The following is a 13335-nucleotide window of genomic DNA, read 5'->3' as shown; positions in this document are numbered from 1 at the left end:
AAACACTTAGGATATGCTGGGCACCGTCCCAAGCACTCAGAAGTTAGCTATTATCACCTAATCCACTTTGGAAGGATTTTAATCTCTTACAAAATTGGATACACTTGAACTAGTTTCACTAAAGAATGAACCTGTTCAAGGAAAAATCCTACACATTAATACAATCCCCAAACTAGAGACTTGATGACCACATCATCCTTCCTGGTGCACCTCCTGGGAATCCTCTTAAAAGATATTAAAGGGCTTCCTTACTTAAAAACATTTCACCTATGCCAGCCTTCTGTGCCAGTGTTTATTAAGATAACCCCTGGGGGGGTCAAAGTGAATGAGTACAGTACGGAAAAGATGGGATTCACAGTCTCAAGCAGCAAGGAAATGGCAAGGTAGAATTTCAACCAAGTTCAACGGAATGCTTTTGGTGTGACTGGAGCCATGTCCCCAAGCATACTTGCAAGATGGCCTAAGATCCCCGGTCACTGAAGCCGGAGCCCAATCCTGGTTCTTGGCATGCAAGCTTACTTGGACTCTTAAGTTTGTGTATCATAAATGTAAGGACTGTCTCCAGCTGTCCCTGTGATTAAAAACTTGACCACCTGAGTTTCTGTAACTGAAAATTTAAGAGCTGAGAATATATTTAGGGATTGTGTAGGCAGATGCAATTACAGATGCATTTTCTGCCTCCATCATAATAGCACAAGCATCTGGAGATTGAGGTTCAAGTAGTTTCCATTCAATGACATCACATGAAAGAGGCAGCTGTACTAACAGGAAAACACAAAAGACATACATAACCTGTGTAGATTTATCAGGGTTTTCATTTCCTGCACAGATGGGTGAAAAAACTGAACACTGCTCAGTCTTGAGAAAACACCTGGTATTCAAGGACATCTTCATATTGAAACACTAAATCCAATGGTTAGCAACAAAAATCAAGACCTTCTTCCTACAAAACCAAAACATGATTTCTATTAAATGTTAAGAGTTGTCCATAATGGAAAGAATCAGGTGACAGCTGCACACCATTTCCCTGGGCCTTGTAACACCGATCTTTGTGTGCTTGTTTTTCCAGGCATATTATTGGAAAAAACAAAGTAGGCACAGAACTGTAGGTAGAAGGTAATGCTGCCTACGCCAGGAATATTTTATGGCATTGGTTAAAGTCTATAATCTTCTAAGAATTAAACCTTTACCTTGTGACTTTTATATGTTCACTGAGAGACAGCAAGACTGGCTTATTTACCCACTAATCAATTGTTGAAAGACAACATCTTTATCTGGCTGGAGTTATCATCTCTAAAATGCCAATGGTAGAATATTTAAACCGAACTGATATACATAAAACTATATTCCCCCTCAAGTAATGAAATATTATACTGCCTGAACTTCACTGTAGATTTTGATGAAATCTAAATGCTACTTTAAGTATTGCTGCAAAAAGACTATAAAACCACTGGTCAAATCTGAACACTAGACCTGGTGAATTGGATTATAATACAATTTTTATAATTATAGTACAATTATAATTATAATACAATTTTTAGTAGTAGTTTGTCACTACTACTAAAGTTTTAGTTAGCAAACAGGTAAAAACTTTTAAAAGTAACTTTTAGCTGAGATTTCCAAATTTTGGTGAAAAAATAAGATCCTGAATTTTCTATAACTGCAATCCAAACTTAACTCTGCCTTGCCCATAAGTCAAGGATCCATATTTATTAACAATGGTTGCAAATATGCAGGCAACACTGCCACCCAGTGACCTATCAAGTCAAGAAAGGAATGATCATGTAATTGTTCATCATGGAATTTTTCCTATTCCTTATTGTTAAAGGTTCCAAACCTATAAAGACAACAGAACTGTGAACTCTATATTCCATTTTCAACTTCATATTTGAACATTTTTGAAGACTCAGTCACCACCACCATCTGAATACTCCCAACCAATTGCCATTACCAATCAATGCTGCTGATTGACAAGAGTGAATTGCTAGTAAGAGTGGAGAGCATTCTAAGGGCTTTGGAATAGCAAGAAAGGTATGCCTGTTTTGCAAATAGCTAATTCATTTATAAAATTTACCTTTAGCCCCAAATAATTATCTCTTCAGAATACATTTTAGCCCCTCACTGATATGAACACACTTCAAATACAATTTAGAGGAAAGTAGCTATTACATTTACTTAAGTACATGAATACAAATTTCTCAAAAAGTCCAAAACACTTACGAAGTTTTATTGAAAACAATAAAATACAGTAACACCAGGTTCTCATTTTAAAGTAAAATTGACAGAATTTTCCTAGTACTGTACCATTCTTATCACTATTAAAAAACAAAACCAAGTTCCAAATCCAAAATACTTAATAAACTTGCTAGTAAACATTCTTGCCATGGTTCTCATTATTTTTCTAAATTTTATATTTGCACCTTTCAAGAATGAATTTTTTTAAAAAAATTGGCTGATTAATATTTGTGAGAACTTGACTTTCTTCATACTAAAAACAAAACCCACACACACCCTACTCAAACTCAGAGAAAATATACATTTGTTCATTAAAGCTCACTTGCTTTAGATGATTTTTTCTCTTCACACATTAGCATAGAAAGCTAATGTTTGATCCATGCTGCAAAAGCTGTACCAAATGAAAAGGCCTATTCCTTAGGAAAACCTTAAGGCAAAAGCAAAAGCCTTATGCTACAAAAGAAAAACAAAGCAGAAGCCTGGGGACTGTGGAGAAGGCTCAGATAAATAAGCACCACAACAATGAAGTCGACAATTTTTGCATGAACATATGAAAGAATTTTAAAAAGAAGCATTAACCATCCATTTTCCTGCAGAAATAATTATGTCAGATATCTTGACTCCTGAAACAAGTTCTATTTAGATTTGAATTAACAGAATTTTAATCCTCTCCTGGATTTATCAATGGTACCACAGCCTTGCTTGGGGGCTCCTCTTTCCTCCTTTTCATCACACAGACCTTTGATCAGAGGCCTGCCCAACAGTGCCTACAGAAGACAATCGGTGTATCTGGGTGCTTCTTGGCAAAGCCGTCACCTACCCTTCCACCCGAACACTGGGACTAACTCCAAATCCCAGGCAGTTGCTTCATATTTTGGGGTTATACTAGAACAGACTTTTTTTAGCATGGAGATTTCTTTAAGGCTACAAACTTTGCAAGTTGGTCCCATTCAACAATGACCTAAAAGCAATTTTTCAAATGACATGAATCAAACACTTGCAGATTTCAACAGAATACAGTTTACATTCATCTCTAAATCTGAGATTAAGAAACTATTAGCTGGTTTAAATACTGGTTTGAAGTTTGAGTAATTTTACTGTGTAGACATTAAATATTTTGTTTAAATATTAAACATTAAATCTTTTCCTGACTATCCAGACAGAAATAGAGAAAGCAGGAACAAAAGGCAAGAGAAGAAACAGTCCAATAAACAGACTTGTGACTTCTACGCCATCTGTAACAAGGGAAGGTATTTCAGAGTGTTTCAAAAATGTCTGGGAGCTATTTACTAAAGAAGTTACCTCTATACTTAGCATTAATCATTTTTTTTCCTACACAAGGTATCTGATTCCTCCAAAAGGGGAAGAAACCCAGAAAACAAAAAGAACCGGGGTGGTCTCCTGTTCACAATGTGTAAGGAAAGGGCCAGTATCACACTATTACACTCATTTAATAAGTTATAGTGAATGTTCTGTAGCATTAAAGGAATTGTCATTTCACTTTGCACTACTGAGTCCTTGTCACACAGAAGAGTTCTTCCTGAGAAATGAAAAACTTCAATCCTGGTTATTCTCAAAGGACATCTTGAGCTGGTTTAGGTCTGAAAAATGAAGACTTCCTCTAGCAGGAAGCTACTCTCTGCTAACTTTTAGGATACTACACAATAGTTGAAGCACCAGGCAAATTGGCTATTTCAGTAAATCTCAACATTGCCTGCACATATGTCTCAGTTAATTATTCAGTCGTTGTTTTCTAAATTAACATTAAAAGCTCAACTAGCTAATAGAGGTACAATCTTTTTTTTAACTACTGAAGTTATCAATGCTGGGCTTAGTTAATAGCACTTCCTTGGGATTACCTATAAGATAACTTCTCTCATAGCCAATGTGCATAGGGGTTACCTTTAAATCTTTTAAATCATCACTTGAAGTTGATTAAGTTGTAAACATTACTGAATAGCTTGGCTTATCAATCACACAATCCAAGGAGCTACAGTAATACAAAGCAAAAAACCCTCCAAAGAAAATCTCCTCTATTTTCATTGCATTTTCAGAGGCAAATAGGTGAGCCACAATGCTACTGGCTATTTAGCTACATTAAATTGACAACTAATGTACAAGTTTCAGAGCCTCTATTTAAAGTTTCTTAGCAACAGGCTTAAGCTGCTGCTTTCCCCCCTCCTTCTCCCTGATCATAGTCACCCCTGTAAACAGAGCTCATATCTACAGATAAAGTTATGATTCAACTGTCAGGGTACAGTTGTAGTGGCAGTATTCTTCTTTCTTAATGCATCTTTTTCAACTCAAGTGTCTGAATCTTCTCCAAGTGTTTGAGTAGTTTAGATCAGGGGTGTCAAACTCATTTTCACCGGGGCCACATCAGCCTCACAGTTGCCTTCAAAAAGCTGAATGTAACTTTAGGACTGTATGAATGTGACTACTCCTTAACTCAGCGCAAGGAGCTAGGCACTGCCGCAGGGTAGAAACAAGGTGAGGGCTAATCAAACAAAGTGGAGGGCCAGATTCAGCCCGTGGGCCTTGTGTTTGCCACCTGTGGTTTAGAACATGTGACAAATGACTTAAGTCACCCTTACACATATAGTTTCTATACTTGCCTGTGCATACTGTAATGTCACAATAATAATTCCTCTAGAAAACGGTTTTTCCCTTGAGACAAGCTTCCTTGGCAACAAGTTGAATTTAAGAAATGGCTACCCAAAATGAGTCCCACCCCAAATCACAGGTGGAGATACACCCGTTTCAATTAAACACATGAGCCTTCTAAAATTGACACCTTTAGTATAGAAACAGATTTCTAGAGTTCCATCTCTTCTTCTGTGCAAGCAGCTGTCACCAAACTACTGTAAATATTCATCCCTGTTTGCCGAGGTTCCAAGAACAGTTCAGTTCTCCCAGGGAAGGCAGTGCCAGCAACAGCATGCTTAGTTTGGTTCTCTCCTGTGTAGTTCTTAGCATTTGATGATGGCTTTGGCTTATCAGAAAGGAGTTCAGGGAGAGGTTTCCAGAGCACAAGCTCCATAGAAGGACGGCTCCTAAAACATAAAATACAGATTTTTTTAATAAAAAATTTTAGAACATGGAAATAAAAGCTGTATGTTAAAAAGCTAATGTCTGCTATTTAATGTGTAAAGAACATCAAAATAAATTCATGATAATCCACATTAATCTTTAGAAAGGACACTCAAATACATAAAATTTTACAGTTCTGAATTTTTTTAAAACAAACCAACTGGTTGTACTGGTGCTGTGATAAGAATACAAACATCCAATGTGAAAAAATAAGAGGCCTTTAACATCTTAACTTTTTTAATAGTATGGTGTGGGCTACTATCTAGTACTAAACCATTATAGATGAAAATGAAACACTGGACAAACACATTAAAAGTAGCTCAGTATGCCCTTTACTTATATAGCTATGAAGTACCAGTATAAATGCTTTTTGAAGCAAACCTAAACAATTATGGGCCCAATGCCTACACCTGTCCCCACTATGCCCTCCGTCAACCACTAACGGTTTCAGGGTTTCTAGAGCCCAAAGGCAAGTCAGGCAAAATGAAACACAATGAAGAAGACCCCCCCAAAAGTTAGCTTATAGAAAACTACCAAGGCTGGAGGGCAATGTGATCTGCTTACTCTTGGCTAACCACTTGGCTTACTCTATCTACCCACTCTCAGGGTTGGCAGTAAATTACAAATTTAAGCTAGAGGGCTAACCCAAAATCTCTGTGATCTAACATTAAGTAGTGGCTGAACTCACTGTGGACAAAGGCAATAATGCCTCATGTACCTAGGACTAAGAGAATTTTTCAGATATTTGACCCTTACCCACACTAAGCATCAATTCTTACCAGAGCAACACCTAAACGGCACTTCGTAACTTGCCTACAGGAGATGATGATGACTTGAGATCACCTAGGCTCAAGGACTACAAGAATTACAGAGCTATCATTAGTTCTTGTGTTAACCAGCCCCAGGATGTTTTACTTTTTGGGTTCTTATGTCCACTTTCCCGTGTCTTCTCTTATCCTCACACTATACTTCTACTACTCACTACTATGAGTTTGTTTGTTCTGCTCTCACGAGCTGCTGTCTGCTTCTACTTTGATGATCTAGGAAACCAGAAAACTGAACTCATTAAGCTGTGTCTAAACTAGGGGTAAGATGGTTCTTAGGGCTAAAGGCCTTTATACACGATGAGACAAGTACATGAGCTGATTTGTAGCCTTTGTGATACTTTTTTGATTGCTGGGAGACATTTTTTATTCTCTAGGTTTTGATGGTGTTCCCCAGATAACTGAGCAAGCCAGGTAAACAAGAAGTTTTGAAATGTGGATCCTATGCCCCTCTCATGGACCTCGCCTCTCCCTTCCCTCTCCTTCTTCCCCCAAGACACGTTCATTGCCTTTGCCTTTCTCTTCCCTAAGCTCCAAGGGCCTTCTGCCTCTGTAACATGTTTCCTGAGCCTAAGCAAGCCAGTTTTTTTTCTATTTCTATTACTTTTGTAACTTTCTAAATAAACTTCCTCTTATAATTCAAAAATGTCTTTTTAAAAGAATGGATTCTCTCTTGTCAATCCTCCCATTCCCAAATAGAATATAGTGCATTTCAGGACTTTAAGAATCCAGCGTACGTAGGCAAAGCAGCCTGAATCAAAAAGGTCTGTCTGCAACCCGGGCTAAATACGAAACTTACTGTGCTTTCACTTGGCTGGCGATCAGGACATGAAGAAATGACTAGGGTAGGACACCCAGCATCTAGAGACACTGGGTTTTCCCTTCAGGATCGTAACTGAATGGAAACCAGGAACCAAAACTTACATGGACTCAATCATTTTCTTTGTAAAGACTTCATCAAATTCCCTCTTCAAACCTGTTTTCATGGTATCAGAAAGGACAAGACTGGGGAGATGGTTAATATTTCTGTCAGGTTCAACTTCTTCATCTTCGTCAATTATCCTAAATAAAGGCAGCAGGAGCAGAGAAAGAAAACTTACTTAGTCAAGCTATTATATATTCTAGTAACTGGACACAACTTTTAAAATAAAAAAGGGTAAAGGCAACAGGTGCTACATCAAAAGGTCAAGTAAAATAAGGCTATACCTGAGTGAAAAAATTATATACAGAAGAGCTATTCAATAGTTAACAAAAGTTTTATGTTAATGCAACCAAATTTAAAGAATGTGTCCCTGAAAAGTCCCATAAACCAAAAATTAATATTCAGAGATAGGAAGTAAAAATATCCTGTCCAATCCTATGAGACGAGGTTCCTTTACCATTTAATGTGTACGAGAATTTCCTTATTTTTACAGTCTCTCTGAAAGGTTTAGGGTCAAGGTGTCATCACATGATGAATTAGACTAGATTAAAAGAGTAGCAACATTGCAGAGAACAGCAACATGCCCTCTATATATGCTACCCATTTACCTGTCCTCAATTTCCTGAAGCCTCCTTCTGGCAACTTCACACTGAGGTTCTCCAGTTGTCTGATCCATTTCTTCACAAATAACATCTAACATGCCAGGTGCAGAAAGGCCACTAGTGCATGAATTTACTCCATGACCTTCTATATCCTGATGTGCACAAAGAATCCAGTCATTAGGACCGGCACAGAGCCCGGCTTCAGTTAGCCTTTTCTTTCTTACTGGGCAACTGGAAAAAAAAAATTACAATGAAAATCCTGACTAATATAAATGAAATGTGTATCATCCCTCTAATAACATTCTTATATAAAAAAAAAAACTAACAATTTTTGACAGTGTGTGTTTACAATTTGAGAAAGCGTACACTTTCTTTCCTGTCACTCTCACAAACGCCTTCAGATGTCTTCTACTGCTCTCACTGCCAAACTAAGCTGTTCCCCCAAGATTCTGCTTTTTCAAATTAGAAGTGCTCATGGTTGGAACTAAAAGTCATTCCTATTTATTTGACTCTGGATGGGTCGAGTGGGAGTAAGGAAAAGCAGCAATGCAGCACCAGCCATATTTTGTCATAGTGCTGCTGCTCCATCAAACTGGTCATATGGGGAGGTGGTCTGCAGGTACCCTATATTCCCTTATGGCAAAAACACATGCCTCATCACGTCTGTTCCAAATACTACAGGTGATGATATTGTTTACTTCTTGGTACTCTGCCAAATGTCATACTGTCATTTGGCTCTCTGAGTTCTTGATTAATGAGGTACACTATTCTTTAAACATAAACTATCTTTACTTCCTAGAAAACTTTGTATTTCCTAGAGACTTTAGAATTTATCAAATCCAATTTCTTTGTTTTGCAGATTTGGAAACTAGAACCTAGAAAAACTAAAGTGCACCCTCCAAAGTGTAATGTAAGATAGGGCTACATGTTGGGCACCAGACCCCAAAGGTCCTGAATCCTACTTCTGTGCCATTTTCACTGAAACCTCCAGCCTCCTTAGTAGAGTTCAACTGTTCAAACCCTTACCATGAACCAGTATTTGCAAGCACTATGACATGACCAACTAGTCATGCTGAAAGCTGCCTGAAGCAAGTTAAGAGAACCAGCCCCTTTCTATTTAAGTATTTAGACCAAAAGTACTTTATTGTTTGGTATCAAGTATAATCTCAATACCAGAACATAGCTCTACAACCAACAAAATTCATTCATGACTACCACAGCTTCTCATCCTCTACACTGAAGGTCAAAGGAAGCAGTACATTTCACGAGGAGAAATTTCTATTCTATGTTAAGACTATGAAAATCAATATTAAAGTCTCTGGTGATACAAAATCTGACAAGTAATAATGCTCTCTCAAACCTACATTTTTGTTTGGAATCAGCTATTAAATATGTTTAATTTAGCCCTGGCTGGTGCGGCTCAGTGCACTGAGCACCGGCCTGTGAACCAAAGGGCCGCAGATTCAATTCCCAGTCAGTGCACATGCCTGGGTTGCAGGCCAGGTCCCCAGTGGCCGGGGGTGAGGGAACACATGAGAGGCAACCACACATTGTTGTTTCTCTCCCTCTCTAAAAAAAATAATAAAATCTTTTAAAAAATGTTTAATTTATAATTAATTTTAATTCCTAAGAAAATATTAAGAATGTCTAGCTATACATATTTCTAAAATACTTGAATTGTTTCAAGTATGTGATGTTTTGGAAAACAGAAAAAAAGTTAAACACATAAAATATTTTAGAACAGGTCATTTCCTAGCACATCTAACAATTCAACTATTCAATGAAACTAAGTGTAAGTGCTGGGTTCTGATCTCTAGCCTCCAACATAATTTGGACTAAATTATTTCATGCTTATAGGTCTACTTTGAAAATAATGAGGGAAGAGTGATGATTAAGTCCCAAAGAACAGGTAATGTAAATGACTCCCAAGTACTGATAAGAGCTATGGAGTGGCAGCTGGGCCATACTTCTGGACATTCTACACCCAAATGTTGAGTCCCTCATCCTCCCAGGGCCTCACTCTCTCCATCTGTAAGTTAAAGGTGGATAACCTTTTAAAAAATTTTATATATTGATTTTAGAGAGAGGAAGGGATAGGGGAGGAAAGGAGTGGGGGGAGAAAGAAATATTAATTTATTGTTCTATTGTCTTATGCATTCATTGGTTGCTTTTGATCCCTGACCAAGGATCAAACCTGTAACCTTGGCCTATCAGGACAATGCTCTAACCAACTGAGCCACCTGGCCAGAGAGGCACTAGAATCCTTTATTCAACAGCCTCTCATAGGAAAACCCAAAAAGATAAAAGCAAAGAGGTCCCTGTGTACCCAAGGCAACCCCGAGGCAATAAAGAACATACATACTGTCGGGATCAGTGGTTTTTAAAATAAGGCAACTTTCAAATCTACTATCTTTTCCCCCTTAATTTTAAAAATATTTATTTATTTTTAAAGAGAAGAGAAGGGCATGAAAGAGAGAGAAATATCGACGTGCATGGGCTGCCTCTCACACGCCCCTAACCAGGGACCTGGCCCACAGCCCAGGAACTGAACCCTCAACCCTTTGGTTTGCAGGCAGCACTCAACTCACTGCTCCACACAGGCCAGGGCAGCTTGTAAGTTTTTAAACTATCTTCCACAGGAGACACAAGTACTAGGCAACAGGGTTGCCCCTGCGGAGAACAGGGAGCATGGAAAGTAAGCCTTTCCACCATGCACCCTCTTACACACTTGGAATTTTCACTTTGTGCACGTAACAACATTCACATGGCTGGAAATGTAAACTTCACAACCCATCATAGAGTGAAAAGTTTCTGATCTTTGCCAGCCACCCAGTTACTTTCTCCTGCAAATGTCACCACTTCCTGCGACCTCCTTTCAAGACACCTAACGTCTCATCTTTTCACTTAAAACAAATAATTGAGGATATAAAACGAGGTAAGTGAAATGACGCTTAAGCGAGTAAATGACACCTGAAACTTACTCATCATCTTCCAGGTCTAGCTTGTGTTTCTTTTTGCAGGGAGCCGAAACACTGCTGAAACAAACAAACGAATGAATCAGTCACCGGAGAAATGGACAGAGCCTGTGCTTTCCGCGTCCAGTACAAGGTCCCCACCGCACACCTGCCGGGCGGGACGGCTGCACGGGTCACAAGGTCCATGGGGTAAACGCTGCGAGGTCCGGACCTAACCGGGGACTGGGACCCAAACTTTCCCTCCTGTTGCGGGAATGGGAGATACACTTGGGGGATGCACGGAGAAAAAAACGCATCCGGGGCCGGCACCGGGATGAGCGCGTTCTTCCCACGCTCTCTCTAGAAGGACCCACTTCGCGGAGGAGGAAGCCGACGGTCCGAGCCGCGCGGGAAGTCGTGCCCCGCAGCGGCCGCGCCGCGTCTGCGAGAGGGGCGAGCGCGGCACCCGCCGGGGGACAACGGGGCTCCCGAGGGCCCGGGTTCCAGCCCCAGCCCGCCCCGGTCCGGCTGGGGAAAGTCTCCTCACTCCCCAGCGGGGGTGCAAACGGGACTCCCGCGCTGCACGACCTCCGGGGACTTCCAGTGCGGGTCTCTGGGGATCAGTTTTCTCCGCCGTAAACTGCAGCCTGCAGCTGAGAAGCCTCCCCCTGAGGGTCCTGAAGAGGGAGCGCCCGACCCTCCCGCTGCGCGCCCGCCGGGCTCCTCACCGTTCGCGCGCTGCACTCCCGCCGGGGCTGCCGGGGGAAACGCGGGGTCCCGGCCGAGGGGCCAGCTCTGCACCGTCCGCCCCCGGCGGCAAGGCCGGGCCGCAGAGGGCCGGCGGCGGCTGCAGGAAGTCCGAGCCGCTACTCAAGGGGAGGCCGCTGAAGGGCCGACCGAGCGCGGCCATAGCCGGGGAGTTGAGCAGACTGCGCCCGCGGCCCCGGTCGCCCGTGTCCCCAGGTCCGGCAGCTGCAGCCACAGCGACTGCTGAGAGGTGTCCGCCTCCAAGCCTGCTCTTGACCTCACGTCACGCCTTCTAGAACCCTCCACCCCGGGCTGCCCAGGGGCACGCCGGGATTTGTTGTGTGTGGAGAGCTCCTGCCGCAAGGAACGCCGGAAGTTGTAGTCCTCGCAGACTACAAACAAGATGGCTGCCTCGGTTTAGGCTAAAGCCTTCAGTATGAACTGGGTTCGAATCCTCACTCCATAAGGTATGTAATGTATGTAATCTCTGTATCTTAGTTTTCTCAGTAGTAAAACTCGATAATAATAATAATACCTATCTTCATAGGGTTGATGGGAGAAGTAAGTGAATTAAATATATAGAGCACTTAGAACACTTCTCGGCACACGGTGCAGATTCATTAAATATCAGCTATTAATTCCTTCTATGTTTTCATGTAAATGAAGTTGGTGATGCCTCGGAGGGAAAGACAGGGAGCGTCAGTGAAGACCACAGAGCCCTTGGGAGAAGCCTTCCAGTTTCTGCCTGGGGCATCCGAGACTCCGGCTTGCAGGGCAGTTGGCAGAGCTGGTCAACCCCGGCCACCGATTATGCCTATTTTTTTCCATCTCGGGGAATGGCCCCATCGTCCAGTCCGAGTTGTTCGTGCCAACATCAATGCCCATCAGCCAAAGACCGCCGAGAACATACCTCATAATTGAATAAAGATGTGTTTATTAATAGACTCCTTCCAGGGAGGGAGTCTCTAGTAAGTACAACTTTTTGTAGGATTTGGGCTGTCTTAGGTAATTTGCGGGAAGGTTCAAGGAAACAGAGCTTTGTTCTAGAATTAATATTGTTGGGAAGCAGAGATAATTCTATGATTGGGTATCTTAGTCAATCTTTTCAGAAAGGTGTGAGGAATGAAGATTGGCTAAGCATGTAGTTGGTAAGGAGGCAACAGTCCTTCATATTAGCCAGGATAGGGAGATTTTTGGTTGTTTTGTGTTTTAGACAATGTTCACATTTTTGTGTGTATTCAGACATAATTACGAAGTAGTCTTGTTTTTATCTTAAAAAATTTTTTTTATGCTCTGGCCAGTGTGTCTCACACCTGGAGCATCATTCCATAACTGAAAGGTTGAGGGTTTGTTTCCCAGTCAGAGTGCATGCCTTGGTTGCAGTTTCCATCCCCGGTCCTGGGGTGCGGGGGGGGGGGGGGGGGCAACTAGCCAATGTTTCTCTCTCACATTGGTGTTAATCTTTCACTTGCTCTCCCTTCCTCTCTAAAAGGAATGACAAAATGTCCTCAGGTGAGGATAAAAAACCAATTACATTTTTATTGATTGATTTATAGAGAGAGGAGAGAACATCAACTTTTTGTTCCACTTTTAATTAATTTATTTATTTTTTTAAATTTTTTAATTGATTATGCTGTTACAGTTGTTCTATTCCCCCTTTATTCCCCTCCACCCTGCCCCCCCATCCCCACCATCACCCCCCCTTTAGTTTATGACCATGTGTCTCAAGTCCTTTAGGTTCTATATTTCCCATGCTATTCTTGCCCCCCCCTTCTATTTTCTATCAACTGTCTATGCTACTTGTTTTCTGTACCTTCTCCCCCCGTCTCCTCCTCCCACTCCCCTGTTGCTAACCCTCCTTGAGATCTTCATTTCTATGTTTCCACTCCTGATCTAGCTGTCCTTTTAGTTTGCTTTCGTTTTAGGTGTGGTTGTTAATAACTGTGAGTTTGTTGTCCTTT

The 13335-nt window shown here is 41.1% G+C and overlaps 1 protein-coding gene across 2 annotated transcripts; it reads right to left on the bottom strand.

The window, feature by feature from the left end:
• Positions 1-2206: 2206 nt before the first annotated feature.
• CCDC117 (coiled-coil domain containing 117) lies at positions 2207-11685 on the bottom strand. 2 transcript variants are annotated; one of them, XM_053669916.1, is made up of 5 exons: positions 11356-11685; positions 10655-10708; positions 7680-7904; positions 7074-7211; positions 2207-5288 (listed from the first exon to the last, which is right to left on the bottom strand). In XM_053669916.1, exons 1-5 carry the CDS (start codon positions 11535-11537, stop codon positions 5051-5053), a joined length of 837 nt encoding a protein of 278 aa, XP_053525891.1. In that variant the 5' UTR covers positions 11538-11685; the 3' UTR covers positions 2207-5050. The 2 variants fall into 2 exon arrangements, with proteins under 2 accessions (XP_053525891.1, XP_053525892.1); XM_053669917.1 differs by having other exon boundaries at positions 10655-10705.
• Between the last annotated feature and the right edge of the window lie 1650 nt (positions 11686-13335).

Source organism: Artibeus jamaicensis, unplaced genomic scaffold (genome assembly GCF_021234435.1).
Source record: "Artibeus jamaicensis isolate MK-2021 breed Jamaican fruit bat unplaced genomic scaffold, CSHL_Jam_final contig_525, whole genome shotgun sequence".
Lineage (NCBI taxonomy): Eukaryota > Metazoa > Chordata > Mammalia > Chiroptera > Phyllostomidae > Artibeus > Artibeus jamaicensis.
Note: the sequence above shows the minus strand (reverse complement) of the source record. Positions and strands in the feature narration are given on the sequence as shown.

Coding starts and splice junctions, on each gene's coding strand:
- CCDC117 (XM_053669916.1), bottom strand. CDS start 11,537: ATGGCCGCGCTCGGTCGGCCCTTCAGCGGCCTCCCCTTGAGTAGCGGC. Junction 7,905..10,654: donor CTAGACCTGGAAGATGATGA/GTAAGTTTCAGG, acceptor TTTTTTTTCCAG/TTGCCCAGTAAGAAAGAAAA. Junction 7,212..7,679: donor CTTCAGGAAATTGAGGACAG/GTAAATGGGTAG, acceptor GCCTTTATTTAG/GATAATTGACGAAGATGAAG.